The 19204-nt window shown below is 41.9% G+C and overlaps 1 protein-coding gene across 1 annotated transcript; it reads left to right on the forward strand.

Annotated features, from left to right (window-relative positions):
* The first annotated feature begins 1168 nt into the window (after positions 1-1168).
* Xkrx (XK related X-linked) lies at positions 1169-16052 on the forward strand. The gene is made up of 3 exons (XM_006986421.4): positions 1169-2672; positions 7182-7450; positions 13946-16052. Exons 1-3 carry the CDS (start codon positions 2338-2340, stop codon positions 14689-14691), a joined length of 1350 nt encoding a protein of 449 aa, XP_006986483.1. The 5' UTR covers positions 1169-2337; the 3' UTR covers positions 14692-16052.
* The last annotated feature ends 3152 nt before the right edge of the window (positions 16053-19204 follow it).

Below are 19204 nucleotides of genomic sequence, written 5' to 3' on the forward strand. Positions count from 1 at the left end.
TCTTGATAGCTTTGCTTTTTTGTGTTTGGATGACTAATTCACCCTATTCTAGTGAAGTGGATAAATCGGTCATCCTGCCTGAAATCCTCCTTATAAACTGTTTGCTAAAGCAGGTGACATACTTTTAATCCCGGCACCTGGAAGGCAGAGGCAGATAGATGCGTTTGAGTCTGAGGCCAGCCTGGTCTACAGAGTGAGCCAGCCAGCCAGCCAGGGCTACATAGTGAGATCTTGTTTCAAAAAACAAACAAACACAATGACAAAGCCCCCAAAGAAAAATAAATAGCAAAGGAAAACAGTGCAAAGAGATTCTGTGCTGTGTCCCACTGGTGGAGCACCCGTCCTCTAAGCCATCAACAGTTTTTAAGAAGTTGATCTCAATAGTGTCACCACAAAAGAGGAAGGATGAGCCTCCCAGGCCAGCTGCTAGACCAGGGGCAGCTGCGCTTCAGAGGACAAGCTTTCCAAGGGGAATCTGCCCCCCTCCAGTTGACTCTTGGGAAAGGAGGTGACAATTGAGAGAGCTACACACACACACACACACACACACACACACACACACACACACACACACACACACACACCATAAATAACAAAGACTAAATCAGCCTTGAGGTCATTCATCCTTTTGGTGGCTGCTCTCTGGCCACTCCTCCCATGGATTCCTTTTTGCTCACTTCCTGTGGTAGAAGGAGATTGGCAGAGGGTGCTACATTGATATCACCCAGAGGCAGCTGTTTTCCTTTTTCCCTTGGGGTTTAGGATTATGCAAACGAAGCATGAAAACAAAAGCTCACTGAGGTGGGGGAGGATTGCCTTTAAAAATCCAGGCAATTTTAAGAGCTATTTAAGACACCCCTCTCCATTTTCCCTAACATCTCTCTTGGCTCTTTGCCAGTCTGTTTAGAATCCGGCCCCTCTTCAGAGCCTTTTAACCAAAGACCTAAAAGTTTACTGTGAAGCTTCTGTCCTGGCCTCATTTTGTAAGAGCAGAAATCAAGGCATATATGTGCTTTCAGTGTCTGTGGGCTGGCTGTGAGTTTTGATCTCTCTCTCTGACTCACTCTTCCCTTTGCTGCATACAGTCTTACCTGGGCAGGAAACTCTGACCCAATTCCCTCTTAGGTTCCCACTTTTCTGATATTATCTGGAGGGCAATAGGACCTGGGGAAGTTCAACCCTGCGGCCAAGGGAGACACACCTGCCTAACCGCGTGGGTTGAGCGAGTGTGGGAGCGAGCCACTTTAGCTAGCTGTGGAGGGAGGGGTAGAAGTGGGTGCCTGCTGCCGCTCCCGGAGAAGAGGAAAGCTGTGGCTCCCTCCTTGCTCCTGAGGTCATGGTGAGAAATGTTGCGGAAGACTGGCTCAGGCTCCTTTTTGATGTGCCTAGCTACCTGGAGCATCCCTTGGCAATTCGTCTTGGAACTCTGGCTCATTTTGTTTTGCCCCAGCTGTCTCTCCCACTCGCCTGGCCCACGCCACCACCACCACGCCCAAGTCATCCAGGTGCCATAGGTCCCAAAGCCCAGGACCCGCCGCACTTCTCAAACTGTGCCTTTCGTAGGAAAGTGTCTCGGTGAAGAAACCCCTCCCGCCTCTTCTACTCCATAAGGCGCGCCCCGTTTCTTTCCGAGGAGACCTCCTTGGGGACAGTGGTGGCATTACTCCGGCCCCCAGCCAGGCGGGCTTAGGGGCGGGGCTTGGAGAACCTTCCTGAGAATCCTTGCCTCCCTGCAGGTCCTGGGAGCGCTCTGGTGAGCCAGCGCCAGCAGGCAAGCTAATAGGCACAATCTAGCAGCAGGTTGGATGGATGGATGCGGTTGGATGGGTACCTAGGTACTGAACTGAATCCTCCAGGCTGTACCCCTTCTGCCTTCGTTCAGTTCTTTGCTGACTTAAGAGGCCACACTGATGAGAATTCCTCAGGAGAAGCTGCTGACTATGTGATGTGCCACCCCAGAGTGGCTACTCCCCTGCCTGGGGGACTGTGAAAGAAGCCTCAGTGGAAACAGCTGTTCCTTGACTTTTCACACACCTGGAATTGGACAGCAGACTTAGTGCTGGGGTGCTTGTCTAAGTTTCTCAGCACCTATGTTGATGATTGCATTCCAGCCAATCAAGAGTGAAGTTCAAAGAGATACTTCTGGACTCTGTATTCCAGACTCTCAAGTTAAGTCTGGAAGAGAGGTGGCTCCTGTTCTGACTTGTTGGTCTTCATTCAGGAACTCGACTTGACACTGTCCACCTGACTGATCCTTGGACAGCAGTGGCTATGCGGGCTCTGTTGGGGATGGATGGAGAAGAGCTCTGAACTCCAGACCATAAGAGATTCTCCACAATGGACAGAGTTTATGAAATTCCCGAGGAGCCAAATGTGGTTCCAGTTTCCTCTCTGGGAGAAGATGTCATCCGCGGGCCTAACCCACGCTTTACCTTTCCGTTTAGTATCCTCTTCTCCACCTTTCTGTACTGTGGGGAGGCTGCGTCTGCCTTGTATATGGTTAGGATTTATCGAAAGAATAACGAAACCTTCTGGATGACATACACCTTTTCCTTCTTCATGTTTTCATCCATTATGGTTCAATTGACCCTCATTTTTGTCCACAGAGACCTGGCCAAAGATAGACCACTGTCATTATTTATGCATCTAATCCTCTTGGGACCTGTTATCAGGTGAGCATTTTTAAATCTCTCCCCAACCAACCCCTTCAAAAGTGTACAGAGGAGGATGAAGCTAATATTTATAATCTGATACTGTGTTTCTAATCTAATTCTTCCATTCCTTCTCACTCGATTTCCCTGTCTACTATCCCGAAACCTTATCTAAAATCTTGGGTGCCACCATGGTGGCCTTGTGGCAGGTATATGTATTTAAAAACAATGAGCAATATCACCAATATGACTTATTAGACAATTTTTTACTGAGTTTGTGTTGTGGAAACTGGTATGGGACCAAAAAAATGCGGCCACCCTGTGCTCTGGGGCTATAGCTATGGATTTTTCACTTTACTTGGAATGAAACCCGGGTAGTGGGTATACTAAGTAAGTGGTGTTCCACTGAGCTATAGTTCTAGCCTCCAATGTCTATAATTTGAATTCTGCCCTTTAGATGCGTTATGAATGGATAATCATTCATTCCTACTTCCATTCTCTCCCACATTCAATTTTCACAACTTGAACTTCTTGGGCTGGCTTTTTTTGCCATTTTCAAAATTTCTAGAGCTATTTGACATCTGGAAAATGCTTTATGTACTAGGTGGTAGCAAGCTGGTACTACAACTCAATGAAGTTCAATTTCTTTATTGGTAGAGCAGTCTCTTGCTTATGTCCTGTTATGTTGCTGCAATATATGTACACAGATTGGAAGGACCAAGGAAGGCAGTCCACCTCCGTCTGGAATTAGTAGCAAAGAGCAGTAGTATATCAGGTACTCCCATTCAGATTGCTGTGAGCAAGGTGAGAATGTGCTTAATTGTAGGGAGACAGGCATCTGTGTCCGCAGACTCATCTGGATGCTATGAGGTTTCAAGGTAGAGAAACATTGCGTAACTTATGAAATCAGTAGGGAGGAATGGACCAAGTTTGTCATGACTGTGAGAGAGGCAAACATCTGCTGTCAGCTGAGGAATACGGGTCACAGTGTTGATGTTGGAATCACAAGAGGAAGAGAGCTCATCATTAGAGATCTCAAAACACTCTGTGAAATTTATTAAGAATGGGACTTCCCTTAATACAATCTATTACCTATCTATATATCTATAGCTATATAATTCTATTTGTCAATTATATTTCCTTAAATCTGGAAAATGTTTATCAGTATTGTTTTAAACAAGGAGGAACTAGTTAGGTTCCATCACAGAAAATGTGGGATAGCAGTGGCCTGAATTAGGAGCTCAAGAGTCTAGTCCTCTCTTTAGTATTCACTAGTTGAATGGCCTTAGTGGCATCTCTTAAAAATGTCTTGTGCCTCAGTTCCCTCATCTGTAAAGAAATGGGTTGGACTAGACCTTGTGTTCTAAATCCAAGTGCTCACAGGGGCTAGGCATGTACTATAAATGAAAGAAGTGGGTCAAGAATTAGAAAATAGTCTCACATATGTTGATAAATGGAAATAAAGTCTCAGTGTTAAAGAAATGGAATACCATGGTAAGGTGGAATCTGGGACGTGCCTGTCTAGGAGGCAGCCACTTCAAAGTTCTAACCCATCATTTCTGTGTTGGAATTCAGACTCAGTATTGCCAGACCTAACTTTTGAGGAAAAGTTAGTTCCCAAGACAGGGTTTAATGTGACATTTCATGATTTTAAATTTGGCAACCTGCAAAAAATGCAGTATGGGCCATACTAAATACGTACTATCCAGATGTGACTTAGCTGGCTGTGTGTAACTTTTGGGTTGGGTGATCTAAAGGTACTTTCCCATTCTAAGTTTTTCAAGTTGGCTATAAAAGGAAGACTTTAACTTGGAACCATGAAGTTTCAAGATGTCACTAGAGACTCAAGACAGCCATTTTTTGTTCCTGTTCTAAATGCAATATACTAAATTAGCAGTTGAAGAGGATGCAAATTTTAGCAAGTACCCAGCCCTCAGTTTCTACTTCCTTTTTTTTGTTTGTTTGTGGCCTTCTAAGCTGTTTTTGACTTTCCTCTCCATGGAGTGTTGGTCACTATTTTTCAGATTTGCCATTTAACTTGTAGTGCACATGGATTGAGACACAGTTATAACCTTGGTTACTCTAAGCCTATAGTAGGAAGAGTAATTGTTTTTTTAATTTAAAATTTGTATATATTTTTGAGAATTTCATAAATACAAACTGTATTCATATCATTTGCAGCTCTTTCCCTGCCAACTGTGTCCCTCCTTCTGTGTCCCCTCACTCCTTTCAAATTCATGACTTTTCTTTAATTATTATTGATATATAACAATTATATATTTATATTTTTTAATATATAAGTATTATATATTTATATTAAATATAAAATTACATACGCTGTGGGACTTCCAGCTACATATATACATATGTTGAGCCCATTTAGTGTTGTTCATATGTGAATGTGTTTAAGGCTGACCACTTGGGATTGACCACAAAGTAACCTATCATGGGGTCTGTTCCTGTTCAAGACTGGTTCTCCCTCCCTCGGCAGCCATTTGTTGCCTGTACTTCTTCAGAAAAATCATTACAAACCCAGAAATGATACTATGTATATGCTTATTTTCAAGACCCATTCCTTTTCTCATTAGGTAAGAGTTTGATTACTGCTATCAGGCAAATGGAGCTGTTTTTAGGGCACAGCTCCCTTACATGAAATGCAAACATGCGCCTGGAAATGAAGATGTACTCTGGTTTACTGTAGCTCAGGAGCAAGGCAAGAACTCTTGCTTAAATTAGCAAAATAGCCACAAGAATAGAAGCATACACAGAGTACTTCATGTCACTGCTCCAATATTTTGTTAGGCAATAGTATGGATGGGCTTGAAAATGGGCTTAGACATTTTCCCCTAAATAGTGAAAGAGTTGCAATTTCTTCTTTCTTTCCTTCCTTTTCTCACCCAGGTCTTACAGTTTGTCTATAGAAAATGGAAATTTCAGGGCTGGGAAGATGGCTCAGTGGATAAAGCACTTACTGTGCAAGCCAGAGGATTTGAGTGTAGGTGCCCAGAACCCATGGACAGCTGGACCTGTATTCCCAGTACTCCTACAGTGAGATGGGAGGCAAAGACAAGAAAATCCCCAGCAGCTTGCAGCCAGCAAACAAGGTGGATGGCAAGGACCAACACCCAAGTTTGTCCTTTGATCACTACATACACAAACTGTGGCACATGTGTGCCTCTGCACTTGTGTACACACACACACACACACACACACACACACACACACGCACGCACGCACGCACGCACGCATACGCACATGCACATGTGCTCAAATGTGGTATGTATTGGAGTAATACACATGAAAAAAATTCCAGGGCACCCTGTGGAAAATGGCAGCCAGTACTTATAGTCTAAACCTTCCTATTAACAGTCAAAGCCTAGAAAGCCCATCAATTCTGAATTTGTCTTTAATCTGTTTTCCTGTTAAATCACTCTCTGTTAGCCTCACCTTCCGCCTTTTCTCACCTCTCTTCTCTTTTTCATTCTCATCCTCTCATTTGCTCAGCAAATGTTTATCAAATTCCCACTATGTGGTAAGAGCTGCAAGCCAGATAAATAGAGCCTCTGCCCTCAATCTATTGGAGAAGATGTCTTCATTTCCACTACAGATATTCTTGTCAAAAGTAGGCAAGTTTCCATTCTTTTCGGGGTAAGTGGGGGGGAAGCACACTCAGGTGTAAAAACAGCGCGCACCAGTTGCTTTTCTCTTCTGTTTACCGCATCAGAGCTGCCAGAGCTTTTGATTTTGATGGGGGAGGAGTGGGAAGGTCACAACAGGAAATAGACTGTCATCAAGACTTCACGGGTAATATGCTCTGGTAAGGTTATTTTCTTCATAAAGAAAGAATCAGGTTTAAAAAGGATCTGTCCCCAGAAAGAGGCACTCAAAAAGAGATGTTTTCTTGTAAAAGCAGAACTTATAAATCTCATTTATGAAGCTGAATGCATTTATTAAAGAATGTTTGAATTTAGGAATTTAAGGTCTTGTGAAAACCAGGGCATTTAGGAGCCTTCATCTTTATCTTACAACATAGTATTTCTTAACACTTTTGTATGTGAGACATTTTTAAAAAAACTACAGGCATATTTTTGAGGAGATAAAACAATTCCTTGACTAGAAAGAAGCATTCCTGAAATGGTGTTCATAGGCCAGTAGGTGATCAAACAGAAGAAAAAACTTAGACCACGGGCAGTGGTGGCACACGCCTTTAATCTCAGCACTCAGGAGGCAGAGCCAGGAGGATCTCTGTGAGTTCGAGGTCAGCCTGGTCTACTGAGCGAGATCCAGGACAGGCACCAAAACTACACAGAGAAACCCTGTCTCCAAAAACCAAAAACCAAAAACAACAACAACAGAAAACTTAGACCAAGTGACTTGTACAAAGTATGACCAATCTTGACTCATGAGCAATTGACAGAAGAAAGGAAATGCCAAAAAAGTAATACAACCTCCCCCAGATTTTTCCCTTTGTGACACCTTCCTTTCTTGGGACTATTTTAGCTAAGTTCCCGTGATGCTTTACTCCCGCAGATGTTTGGAGGCCATGATTAAGTACCTTACACTGTGGAAGAAAGAGGGGCAAGAGGAGCCCTATGTCAGCCTCACTCGAAAGAAGATGCTAATAAATGGCCAGGAGGTGCTGATAGAATGGGAGGTGGGCCACTCCATCCGGACCTTGGCTATGCACCGTAATGCCTACAAACGTATGTCACAGATTCAAGCCTTCTTGGGCTCAGTGCCCCAGCTAACCTATCAACTTTATGTGACTCTGATCTCTGCAGAGGTCCCCCTGGGTAGAGGTGAGTGGGGTCAAGAGAAGGGAGGGCTCTGTTTAAGCCAAGAATCTTAGAAGTTTAGGCCTGAACTATCCAATATACTGGATACTAGCCTTGTGTGCAATTTAAAGAAAAATAAACAAATAAATAAAAATCACTGAAAGTGCACTTCCTCAGTAGTGATGGCCACAGTACAAATGCCCAGTAGCTGCGTCTGATTAATAACTTAGTGTTCTGGGATGGCACAAGTTTGGAATGCTTTCAGCATCACAATAAGCTCCATTGGACAGCACTAGAACTTAGGGAGTCAGACATCTCAGACCTGCCAGAATTCTTAAACTGGGACAAGCTATGTTTATACTAAAAATTTCACAAACACACCCTTTGGCCACAGCAGCTGTCAGAGAAAAAGAAAAATGTCCCTTTCTGGAAGGTGTACACTGTGTTGCTAGTTGCTTACTTTGTTTAGAGATGGCCACCTTTAGAGAGAAGGTTCTCAAATAGTTTTATATATCACAATCATGTGAGGAAGTTCTTTTCTTTTCTTTTTTGTTTTTGGTGATGGGTCTCACCTTATATTCCAGGCTGGCCTGGAACTAACTATATAGGCCAGGTTGATCTCTAACTCATGGCTGTTCTCCTGCTCAGCTTCACAAGTGCTAGAACTATTGTATAGCCAAGAGCTAGCATACCCGGCTTGGAAGGGTCTTTTTAAAATTACCTTCCTTCCTCAGACCTGAATCAATCACAGAGTATGGGAAGGCCAAGAGTCTGCATTTGTAAAAAGCACTCTAGTTGAGCCCAGCTAGTTTCACTAAAGAACCACAGATTTAATCATTTCCTCCTATGGTAGTGGAGAGACAGAAAAATGGTGTGGGATGGATCCAGGTAGGTCAGGTCTGGTCCAAGATCTGACCTTCTTTCTCTGTGATCTCTGAAGGAAGTTACTAGGCAGTCACTGACATAAGTTCCTACTTGTAAAAGGAGAGGTCCCTAGATGAGTAAACCCTCTGGCAGAGGGTGAAATATGAGTCAGTATTGTCGATGTCGAGATCAAATACTGTTAATGAATTTTACCAGCCCCAGGTTGCTTCATCCGGTTGGGCAGATGCTATTTCAGATGTGGGTACAGCTTGGGCCATTTCTTTATTAGTAAGTACTGACCCTGTTTAACAAAGTCCTCTGTAAATGCAAGGGTATGGGGGACCTGCCCCCACTTTTTCCCCCAGGGTACTCTTGAGCAGGGAGAAGGAATATGTAGATAGAAATATAGAAGAGCGAGAGACAGAAACATAGGATAGCCTCGGGAGGGCCTGAGTCAAAACTCACCTGCCCCTTCTGTCTCTACTAAAGGACTTTTAAAGGAATTCCAAGGGGTGGAGCAAAAGACCTCCCCCCAGTACAGCCAAGTGCAGACCATCCCAGACACCTGGTGATCATGCACATGGTCCAGCCATCCCCTAATGCAGCCCTGTTGTGTAAATTAAGCTCAGATCTCACTAGAAAACCTTTGTGAGCTCCCACACAAGGGGACAGATCTATCTCCTTTTCTCCATTAACAATTGTTTATGAAGTTCTGTTGGTTTGAAAGCTTTATAAGTGTACACGTGACAGTAGTGAGGGGAACATTGTCTGGAATCAATGCTGCTTTTCTTCCTGAGAATTTTGGGAGTTGGGCAATCATCTAATTAAAATATGTTTGCATTCTAAAAATGTCAAATGTGCAAACTGATTGATCTACAGGTAACTGTATCCACACAGATAATTTCTGGGAAGCTATGAAAAAAAAAAATCTACCCCAAGAGGGAGTGAGAAATCAGCAGAGTGTGAGTTTTTAAATTTTTTATAAGAAAGTTTACCATCTTAATATACTACATTTTGGGTTTTTTTAATCATTTATTTATTTATTTAGACACAGGGTTTCCCTGTGTAGTCCTGGCTATCCTGGAACTCCCTCTCTAGACCAGGCTGGCCTCGAACTAACAGAGATCCACTTGCCTCTGGCTTTGAGTGCTGGGTTTAAAGGTGTGTGCCACCACTGCCTGGCTAAAGCCTAAGGACTGTCAGATGTTTGGTAACATTTCAGACCATATAGAATAGATATAAACTAGAAACTAGAGCATCACTCACCCAAAGTGATCTCTGTTAACCATTCAGTATATGCGCTTCTAGACTCCTCTTTCCTATGTATACATACTGGCCTGTGGCTGTGGCTCAATGGAAGAGTGCCTGCCTAGCATGGTGAAGGCCTTGCAATAATCTCCAGCACTGCAGGGAACAAAAGCATAACATATAACATATAGTTCGTATGTGAAATACTCAATTTTTACATACTAAAATATTCACTGCTTACATTTTCGCCTTTCTTGAAGGATTTTTATACCAATCTTCTAAATAGATTCATTTCCGAGATCGATTTGTGAATTACCACATCTTTTAAAACCTTTTCTATGTATGTTTGTCTGCACATCTGTCTGTGTGTCATTTGTGTGCCTGATGCCTGTGGAGACTAGAAAAGGGCATCAGATTACCTGGCAGCACTGTAGTTCCGAGCCACCATAGGGGTGCTAGGAACTGAGCCTGGGTCCTCTATAAGAGCAAGCAGCAAGTGCACTTGACCATTGAGCCACCTAGTTAGCCGTTAAGATTTATTTCTATTGTGTTTTACATTAGGAGTATGTGTATCTATATGTGTCTGTGTGGGGGTATGTGCACATGAGTTCAGATACCTTTGGAGGGCGGAGCTAGAGGCGTCGGATACTCCTGGGGTGAGTTACAGGGAATTGTGAGCTGCCCAGTAAGGATGTTAGGAAGAGAACTCAGGCCCTCTGCAAGGTTAAGTGCTCTTAACCGCAGAGCCATCTCTCCAGCCTCCATTTCCTCAATCTTAATAAGCAATACCCACAAAAGGAAAAAAAAAATTACTGATTTTGGATTGAGTTAAATTACTTGGGTATGGGGGTTTTATATGAATAATCAATTCTATGTTGAGTGGTGAGAATAGGAACAAGAGTAGTTTAGAAAGCTAAGAGCAACCACTTTGCAATTCTCCATTCAGGTCTTCAGAAAGAGGGAGGAAGAGGGGGGGTGGAGAAGGAGGAGGCAGAAGACAGAGGCTAGCTAAATAGAATTTACTAGCTTCTAGACATTTCTCTAAACCCTTTGCATATACTTATTTCATTTAATCTTCACAACAACTTTATCTATGAGGTTATTACTATCCTCATTTTACAAAAGATAAATGGTAGACACAGAAGTTAAGTAAATCCTCCCCAAGGTTCTATAACTAGTATATGGGGATGACTAGATTCAGTGTCTGGTTCTGGAGGCCATGTTTCAGACTATAGCAACATTTAATCTCATGTGATTAGTCTATTTAATGGAAATGGTTTGGCACTTACTGGAAGCATCAGGTTTTCTTCCTTTGATAGCACAACTATCAATGGTTGAGTTCCAATTGCAGGGAAAGCATTGCCCACATGTCTAGATACCCACTATGATCACACCAGCTTCTCAAAGAGCATCATATTGTGGGTGGTGGTGGCAGCGGCGGCGGCGCACGCCTTTAATGCCAGCAGTTGGGAGGCAGAGGCAGGCGGATCTCTGTGAGTTCAAGGCCAGCCTGGGCTTGCAGAGTGAGTTCCAGGAAAGGCACCAAAGCTACACAGAGAAACCCTGTCTCAAAAAAAAAAAAAAAAAAAAAAAGAGCATCCTATCTTTTGAATAGGAACAAGAGTGGTTTAGAAAGCCAAGAGCAACCACTTCAATTCTCAATTTGGGGTCTTTAGGATTCTGACATTCTACTCAATGCTCAAGAAGATTTTAGAAATAGAGCTGTGCTTCCTTTTGGATTTTCATGGGGAAGGTTTCAGTTTTCTTACAGCTGAACATGTAGCTTCACAGTTCTAGCTTCCCCGGATCTCCTGATTTTGTGGTATTAGAGAGGTACAGGGTAGACCCACCTGATGCAACAGGCTTCCGAGTGAACAATAAATGAAGAAGAACCTTTCCTTTGCATAAGCATTCCCCAGGACTCCCACTTTCTTTGAGAGCTCCCAATTATTAACATCATTATTATTATTATTATTATTATTATTATTATTATTATTATTAATTTAGTAATCAGTATTAACATAAAGGAGGAAAAGGGAAGGGTCACCTATGTCATCTACAATTGAGGCTTAGTTAGACTAGATAAGGAAGATGTCTGGTTCTCCTCTAACACACAGTAATATGGATGTTATGGGTCAAAAAATAGGATTTAAATTTTTTTAACCACTCTGCTGCAATTGCTTAAGTATATTCCAAACTGTGAGGGTGAAGCATTGTCATTAATCAAGTAACCCTATAATAGCTCAGAGGATTGGGAAACTGAGGCCTATAGATATCCAGTGACTTCCACAAGCTCCACAAAGCTGTAGGAAGGATTTCTAATCCTAAGTACCTATTTTGTCACTGTAAACTCATAAGTCTTTATTATTCCACAAACCTTTATCAAGAATGTACTATATTTCAGAAAGTGTGTTTAGCTTGTAAAGACACAGCAAAATAGATATGGTCCTTTCTGCCTTCATGGGTTTCTACTACAGTTTTTGGCACATGCAACTGGAGCAAATCATTGGGGAAGACTCATTTCTTGCAGAAGATACATATCAAAGATTAGACTTCAGCTAGAAAGGGCAGTCTTTAGGTACAGTGGCTTAGCACTTGGGAAGCAGAGGCAGGATTTCTGTGAGTTCGAGTACAGCTTGGTCTATATTCAATTTACAGGCCAGCTGGGACTAAAACACAATGAGATCCTGTTTCAAAAAGAAGCAGAGGAAGAGGAAGAGGGTGGGAAGGTGAGGAAGGGAGAGGGAGAGGAAGAGGAGGAAAGGACTTTAATATGTCTCCTAAGATTATATTTTTCCCGATAATTTCTTTTTCCTTTTTCCTTTACTATTCTCTCAGAATGCCATTCCATGAGTTAGGTCTGCTCACACCTTTACATGTGTCCTTCCCATGTCAGTGATTTCCCAGTTTTAGTCATAAAACTTATTCATTTTGGAAAGTTTATTTTGTGTGTTTCTATGATTAAACTTTTGCATTGTATATTCATCCAAAGTGTATATGTTTTTGATCTACAATGTGAAGTTTTGACATATGTATATCACTTCATGTAATTACTACGTGTGTGTGTGTGTGTGTGTGTGTGTGTGAACTCTTTCAGAAAAATCACAGTGTGAAATAGAATGCCCAGCTGTACATGAGAGCTCCCAATCTTAATCATTTTGTGACAGAAGTTTTGTTCCCTTTGGCAAAAATCCTTCTGTTTCCCTCAACACCTAACCCCTGGAAACCATTGCTCTAGTCTGGTTCTTTGAATCTAATTTATTTATGAGATTCCACTTATAAATGGGGTAATACATTATTTTTATTTCTGAGTCTGGCTCATTTCACTTAGCATAATGTCCTTGATATTCATCCATTTTATTGCAATGATACAATTTCCTTCATATAATAGTTGAGTAATACCCCACAGCATATGTATACCATTTTCTTTACCTGTGCACTTATCAATAGACATTTAGATTTTTTCCATATATTAGCTATTATGTATCTTGCTTCACTGAATGTGGGGGACGTACCCCCACCTTTCCCTGGGTACTCTTGAGGAGAGAGGAATAAGAAAATATTAGGTAGAAAGAGAGACCTAGTTGATGAGAGGAAAGACAGAAACACAGGATAGCTTTGGGAGGACCTGGTTCAATACCCAATGGCCCAGAACTTTATTCAAAAGGGCTTTTTATAGCAATGCCAAGGGGTGAGGCAAAAGACCTCCCCCTTCCTAGATACAGCCAAGTGTAGACCCTTCCAAACACCTGGTAGCCACACCCATGGTCAAATCATCCCCTTATGCAACCCTGCTGGGTAAAGCAAGATCTGATTCTTTAACCTTGAGTAATTTGGGCCTACACAATTGAACAACACAACAGGGCAAATATTTCTTTGAGATATCAATTTCCTCTCCTTTGTATATGCACCCAGTAGTGGAATTGATGGATCATATGGTAGTTCTGTTTTTAATTTTTTTAGTTACTTTCGTACTGTTTTCTACAATGGCAATATCAATTTATATTCCAATTATGTATAAAAGTTCCATTTTCTCTATATCTTTGTTAGACTTTTTTTTTAAAGAAATGGCCACCCTAACAGGTATTAGGCAATATCTTACTGTGGTCATTCTTTGCATGCTAGGCAGGGGTGCTACTACTAGGCTGTACTACCAGCCCTCACTGTGAATTTCATTCTCATTTCTCTAATGATCTGTGATGCTGAACATATTCTCCTACGTCTGTCTTTGTAAAATATGTTTATCCAGCTGCATGCTGTCTGTGTGCATAGCTGTGATCATATATAAGTCTACTCTTAATTGATGCGTTCAAGCCCTGACCATCGTCTCTGGACCTCTGGTTCTGAATACAGGCTTCAGCACAAACATCAACTAATTGCATCTTTGTCTCATTCCTTATTTTACAGCTGTGTTAATAGTTTTTTCCCTGATATCTGTCACCTATGGAGCTACCCTCTGCAATATGTTGGCTATCCAGATCAAGTACGATGACTACAAGATTCGGCTTGGGCCACTCGAAGTACTTTGTATCACCATCTGGAGGACATTGGAGATCACTTCCCGCCTTGTGATTCTGGTGCTCTTCTCAGCCACCTTGAAGTTGAAGGCTGTGCCCTTCTTAGTGCTCAACTTCTTGATCATCCTCTTTGAGCCCTGGGTTAAGTTCTGGAGGAGTGGTGCCCAAATGCCAAACAATATTGAGAAGAATTTCAGCCGGGTTGGCACTCTGGTGGTACTGATTTCTGTCACCATCCTCTATGCTGGCATCAACTTCTCTTGCTGGTCTGCCATGCAGTTGAAATTGGCAGACAGAGACCTTGTTGACAAAGGTCAGAACTGGGGACATATGGGACTGCATTATAGTGTGAGATTGGTAGAAAATGTGATCATGGTCTTGGTTTTTAAGTTCCTTGGAGTCAAGGTGTTACTGAACTACTGCCATTCCTTGATCGCTGTGCAGCTTATCATTGCTTATCTGATTTCCATTGGATTCATGCTCCTCTTCTTCCAGTACTTGCACCCATTGCGCTCCCTCTTCACTCATAATGTGATAGACTACCTCCACTGTATTTGCTGCCGCAGACACCATCAGGAAAGGGCTGAGACCTCAGAGCCATCATGTGAGGCTGAAACAAGACAAAGTATTGTCTGATTTTTTGCTTCTGAACATTATAGGGTGGGTTTGGGGTTGACAAGAGCAACTGTGAAATTGAAGGAGAGGGTGTACTCCCAGGATCATTTTCTTGACTCTTCTAGTAAGCCTATCAAAAGAAAGACTGACCTCCGAATAGGTTTTACTTCTTTATGATTGACTGCTATGTTTGGGTACCAGCACTGGACACTGTTTATTTAGTTCATCATCCTCCTACCCAAGTCAGTGGGAATAACTTCCAGGTGCCTCACTGAGGCTCTGAATTTCCAGCTTTGCTCAATTGTTTGAGTTATTGTTGAGTTTCCCTGGGCTGACTGAACTCTACCATGGCATATCTGGACTGAACAGAGGATGTGACAGCTTACTAGCAATGAGAACATCCCAATAAACAGTCTGACTCTTGTGGTACCTTTACCTGAGAGAGTAGATAGGGTATTTTCTCTAATGAGAAACTGTGGCTAAGAAGGCCCCATTATTGAAGAAAGCTACTCCCCAGATGAGTTAATACTCCATTAGGATTTTACTAGTGCTCATTCAGCAAAGCATTCTCTTTTTAGAAGCCTTCATAGGCACCCCTTTATAGAAGGGTATGCAGAATAGGATTTCTTCAGGGAATATTCAGAATGGCATATTTTTCAAGGCAGGATCTCATGTATTTCCGGCTGGGCTCAAAGTCACTATGTAGCTAAGAACTATGTACCTTGAACTCCTGATCTTTATTCCTTCATATTCTGAGTGCTGGGACTGCAGATGTGTGCCACTGCATCTGGTTTCTATGGTGCTGAGGACTGAACCCAGGGCTAGGCAAGCACCATTTATGTGGTGCTGAGCATTGGACCCAGGGGCAGATAAGCACTCTACCAACTGAGACATTCCCAGGCCCCAGAATGACTCTTAAGGAACTATGTAAGCCTCCATCTCCATTGAGGGAAATGTTTAAATGAAATTTCTCACCTGGTATCCCGTTATTAGGAATTCCCTCTGATCTGGCTTTTCTGTCTCTTTGCATTTTATTACTTGATGTTAACAGCAGAGAAACTAAACTGTTACTGGAAGTGTTTATGATATGTGAAAGAAATGAAGATTTCTTTGTGTCTGCTACTGTCCTGAGTATTTTATTGATTTTCATTTCAGGGGATAAAGTAATAATGGCTAAGACAGCACCTTCAGGTTGCTTTGTATTGGGCTGGGTGACTCCTCAGCAGAGGAAAGGTGGAAGAGAGAAACTGACCACATGAGATTATCAACACTGCTTTCTCCCTGCAGGACTTTACTTGCTAATGAGGAATGTAGAATCCCTTCAATCTTTTTGTCATTAATAAACCCCAATGGCCAAATAAATATACATGTATTCTCATGTATCATTGTGCTCATATCTCATACCAGTTGGATACTTTGGTGAGATTGTCAGCTGGATGCATAGAAGGTTACCAAACAATTGATGTTGTTCTGGCCATTGCCTATTTGAAAACCAATTATCCCAGCATTATCTAACAAATTATTGTCCCTCACAGACCAGGAAAGTGAGATGAACTCTTAAAAGTACATCCTAGCTGAGGAGCTATTGGCAATTGGTGGCTGCTTGGAGAGGGAGAGTCAGTTTTCTTTTGGATGCAGCTGTGAGAGGCTTCTACACTCCAGGAGATGTTCCTCCACCCATTCACAGATTGGACTGAGAACATAAGTGGACTCAGTGGGTTCTAAGGAAAAAAGAGGCGGTACATGGATTTGGAAGGGAATAGTGGTGAGGGGGTGTAGAGGAAGAATTGGAATGGAGGAGATGACAGATAGCTTAGATTGATAATTTCCTTCTAAAAGCATTATAGATGAATAAAAAATATAAAACCAGACTAGTTGTGGTTGTCATGTTTCAAGAACTTGTAAAGATTCTGATGTGAGGTCTTCCACCACCATGCAGTTTTACTCATGTTGGGGGAGCTCCGTCTTCTAAGTAGTGAGCTGTTAACCAGTTATCCTATTTCCTCGCATGTCTAGTGTGGTTTTACCAACTTCAACCGCCTTGGGGACCTAAAAAGATGGGCAATTTAGTTTAAGAATGTAATAATTCAGAGACAGCAGATTTCTTTATACAGCCTCAACTCCTTCATACTGTTTTATCATGACAGAGTCTCTGGTTGTCATATGAGACTGACATGGACTTCTGACAGCTATTTATGGAGAATGTGAAGGATATTATCAAATTCCAAAGGAGCACTGCCTCTTCAGATCCCAAGCAAGAATTTCTGCCTAGTGATTACTGTGCCCTTGGTTAAAAGCAGGAATGGTATTTGGAATAATAATTCGGTACATAAGAGCATGTGAAGCAGCTACTTAAGGGGAGAAAGTATGGGAACAGAGAGACACAGGGTAGAAAAGAATGCCTCAATGTCCAATCAGGCCAACATTTCCCCCATGTATCCTTCCAGCTATGGTGACTTAATATCCTAGGAATGAAGAGGGTTTAGGGACAGGGGTGTGGAGTAACTTCTAACCTGAAAAACCTGCTGCTCTCACTCAGAGAGCAGAGAAGAGTCGCAATTGATGCATTATGCAAATGAACCCTTAGATACTCCTCTCTGGCAGGCCTTCTGTTACATAGCTATCTTCCAGACACACACAGAGAAAGTATGGAGTATGAGAGGGTGGGCAGGGGAAATACCCACTTCTGTTTGCAAACACATCTGTAAGTACTCTCTTCACCATATAAAGTTCTTGTTTCAGTTCTGAAGCTTGCACTTAATACTTGCACCTGCTGGGCACATGCCACACCACTAAGCTATATACCAATTCCTTTTTTTTTCCTGAAATAGGGTCTTGGTAAGTTGCCCAGGCTGGTCTTGAACTCACTGTGTAGCCTAGGTAGACCTTGAATGTGCATTTCTCCTTTCTCAGCTGCCCTAGTAGCTTGAGTTAACAGACCTGCACTATTTAAAGTGACACAGGGGATATAGTATATGGACAAACCTTGCTGAGTGAAAGAGAAGACACAGCTTGGGCTAGCAAAGGGTTTCTGGGAAAGGAAAACTGAACAATGAGGTTTGAATAAAAGAACTACTAAAGCAAGAATTTCTTCCTAGTAGTCAACATGGTCTCAACAACTATTCTCATACTACTGATAATTTTGATGGCTAAGTATGGGCAAGTCAGCACAAAGGAAGGTGTAGTAAATAAATGGTAGTTGTTGTTTTCACTTGTTCCACAAGTATTTTAAAGACTATGGACACAGAACTGTGAGGTACTGTGAAAAAATTGAAATAATGGCTTATATTTATGAACACAGTATGTATACTATAGTACCATGTACTTTAGTTAGAGATAGGGTCTCACTTTGTATCCCTGGATGGTCTGGAATTCACTATGTAGACCAATCTGGCCTTGAACTTACAGAGATTCACCTGCCTCTGCCTCCCTACTTGAGTTAAAGGTGTGTACCTATGAGATTTATATATATTCTGCTTATATTTATATGTTCAGTCCTCAATATGGTAAAGTATTTGCTATTATACCAAGCCTACTTTACAAGTAGAGTTTAAGGCATAGCAAGGTTAAATGATACACTCAAGGTTGAAGCCAGTATCAAAGCCAGAGTTCAATCAAGACTTAAGCATCTATGTCCCAAGTGTTTATGAAATTCTCTTAGAAGTTTCAGGATTCCTTTCTAAGACATAGCTAGGTTCATGCCAAACATTCTTTTTCTACAAACATGTCTTATCAGAAGACAGCACTCAATTCCATCTACAAAGAGATGTCCTAAGAACCTTAGATGAAAACTGAGTGTGCTCACAGGCACCCAGAGTTTGGTACAAAGGTGAGGGAGGATGGCTGCCAAGTCCCTTTCTAGTTTCTAATCTTTGTCTCACTTAAGGGTTTTCTTTGTTTGTTTTGATTTTTTTATATGGGTTTTTGCTCTGTATCCCAAGTTGGCCTCTACCTCACTCTGTAGCCCAGGCTAATCTGAAACGCCCAATCAGCCTGCCACTCTCTCACAAGCACTGAGATTATAGGCATCATGGTAATCGGTGTGGGAGCAAGGAGTGTGCTGAGCATCTCTTTATTTATGTATTATGTATGAGTATGCACATGTGCCACAGTGCATCTATGGATGTCAGCGGATAAATTTGGGGCACCATGGGTTCCAGAAATAAAACTTGGCTCATCGGGCTTGTACAACAAAAGCTTTTATCTGTTGGAGCCATTTCCCTGGTCCAATGCTATAACTCTTTATACTGTTGTTTTAATTTTTTTTGTGAACCTAAAAAAAAAAAACACCCCAAAAAATAAAGTCCTTTAAAAGTCCTGGATCACAATATTGAGAGCAACAGTTAGCTGTGATAATATGACCATTGAATTAACACATCAGCCTTGGCTCTAAAATGATCACTTTAAATGTGTCTTTAGAAAACTAATTCTCTATATTGAACTATATGCTAAATAATCCTAAAAGGTGCCATGCTTTGGTTCTTAGCACGTAAAGATTGGAGTCTAACTTAGCACCATTATTTGAGTAGGCTTT

This window comes from Peromyscus maniculatus, chromosome X, assembly GCF_049852395.1.
Source record: "Peromyscus maniculatus bairdii isolate BWxNUB_F1_BW_parent chromosome X, HU_Pman_BW_mat_3.1, whole genome shotgun sequence".
Lineage (NCBI taxonomy): Eukaryota > Metazoa > Chordata > Mammalia > Rodentia > Cricetidae > Peromyscus > Peromyscus maniculatus.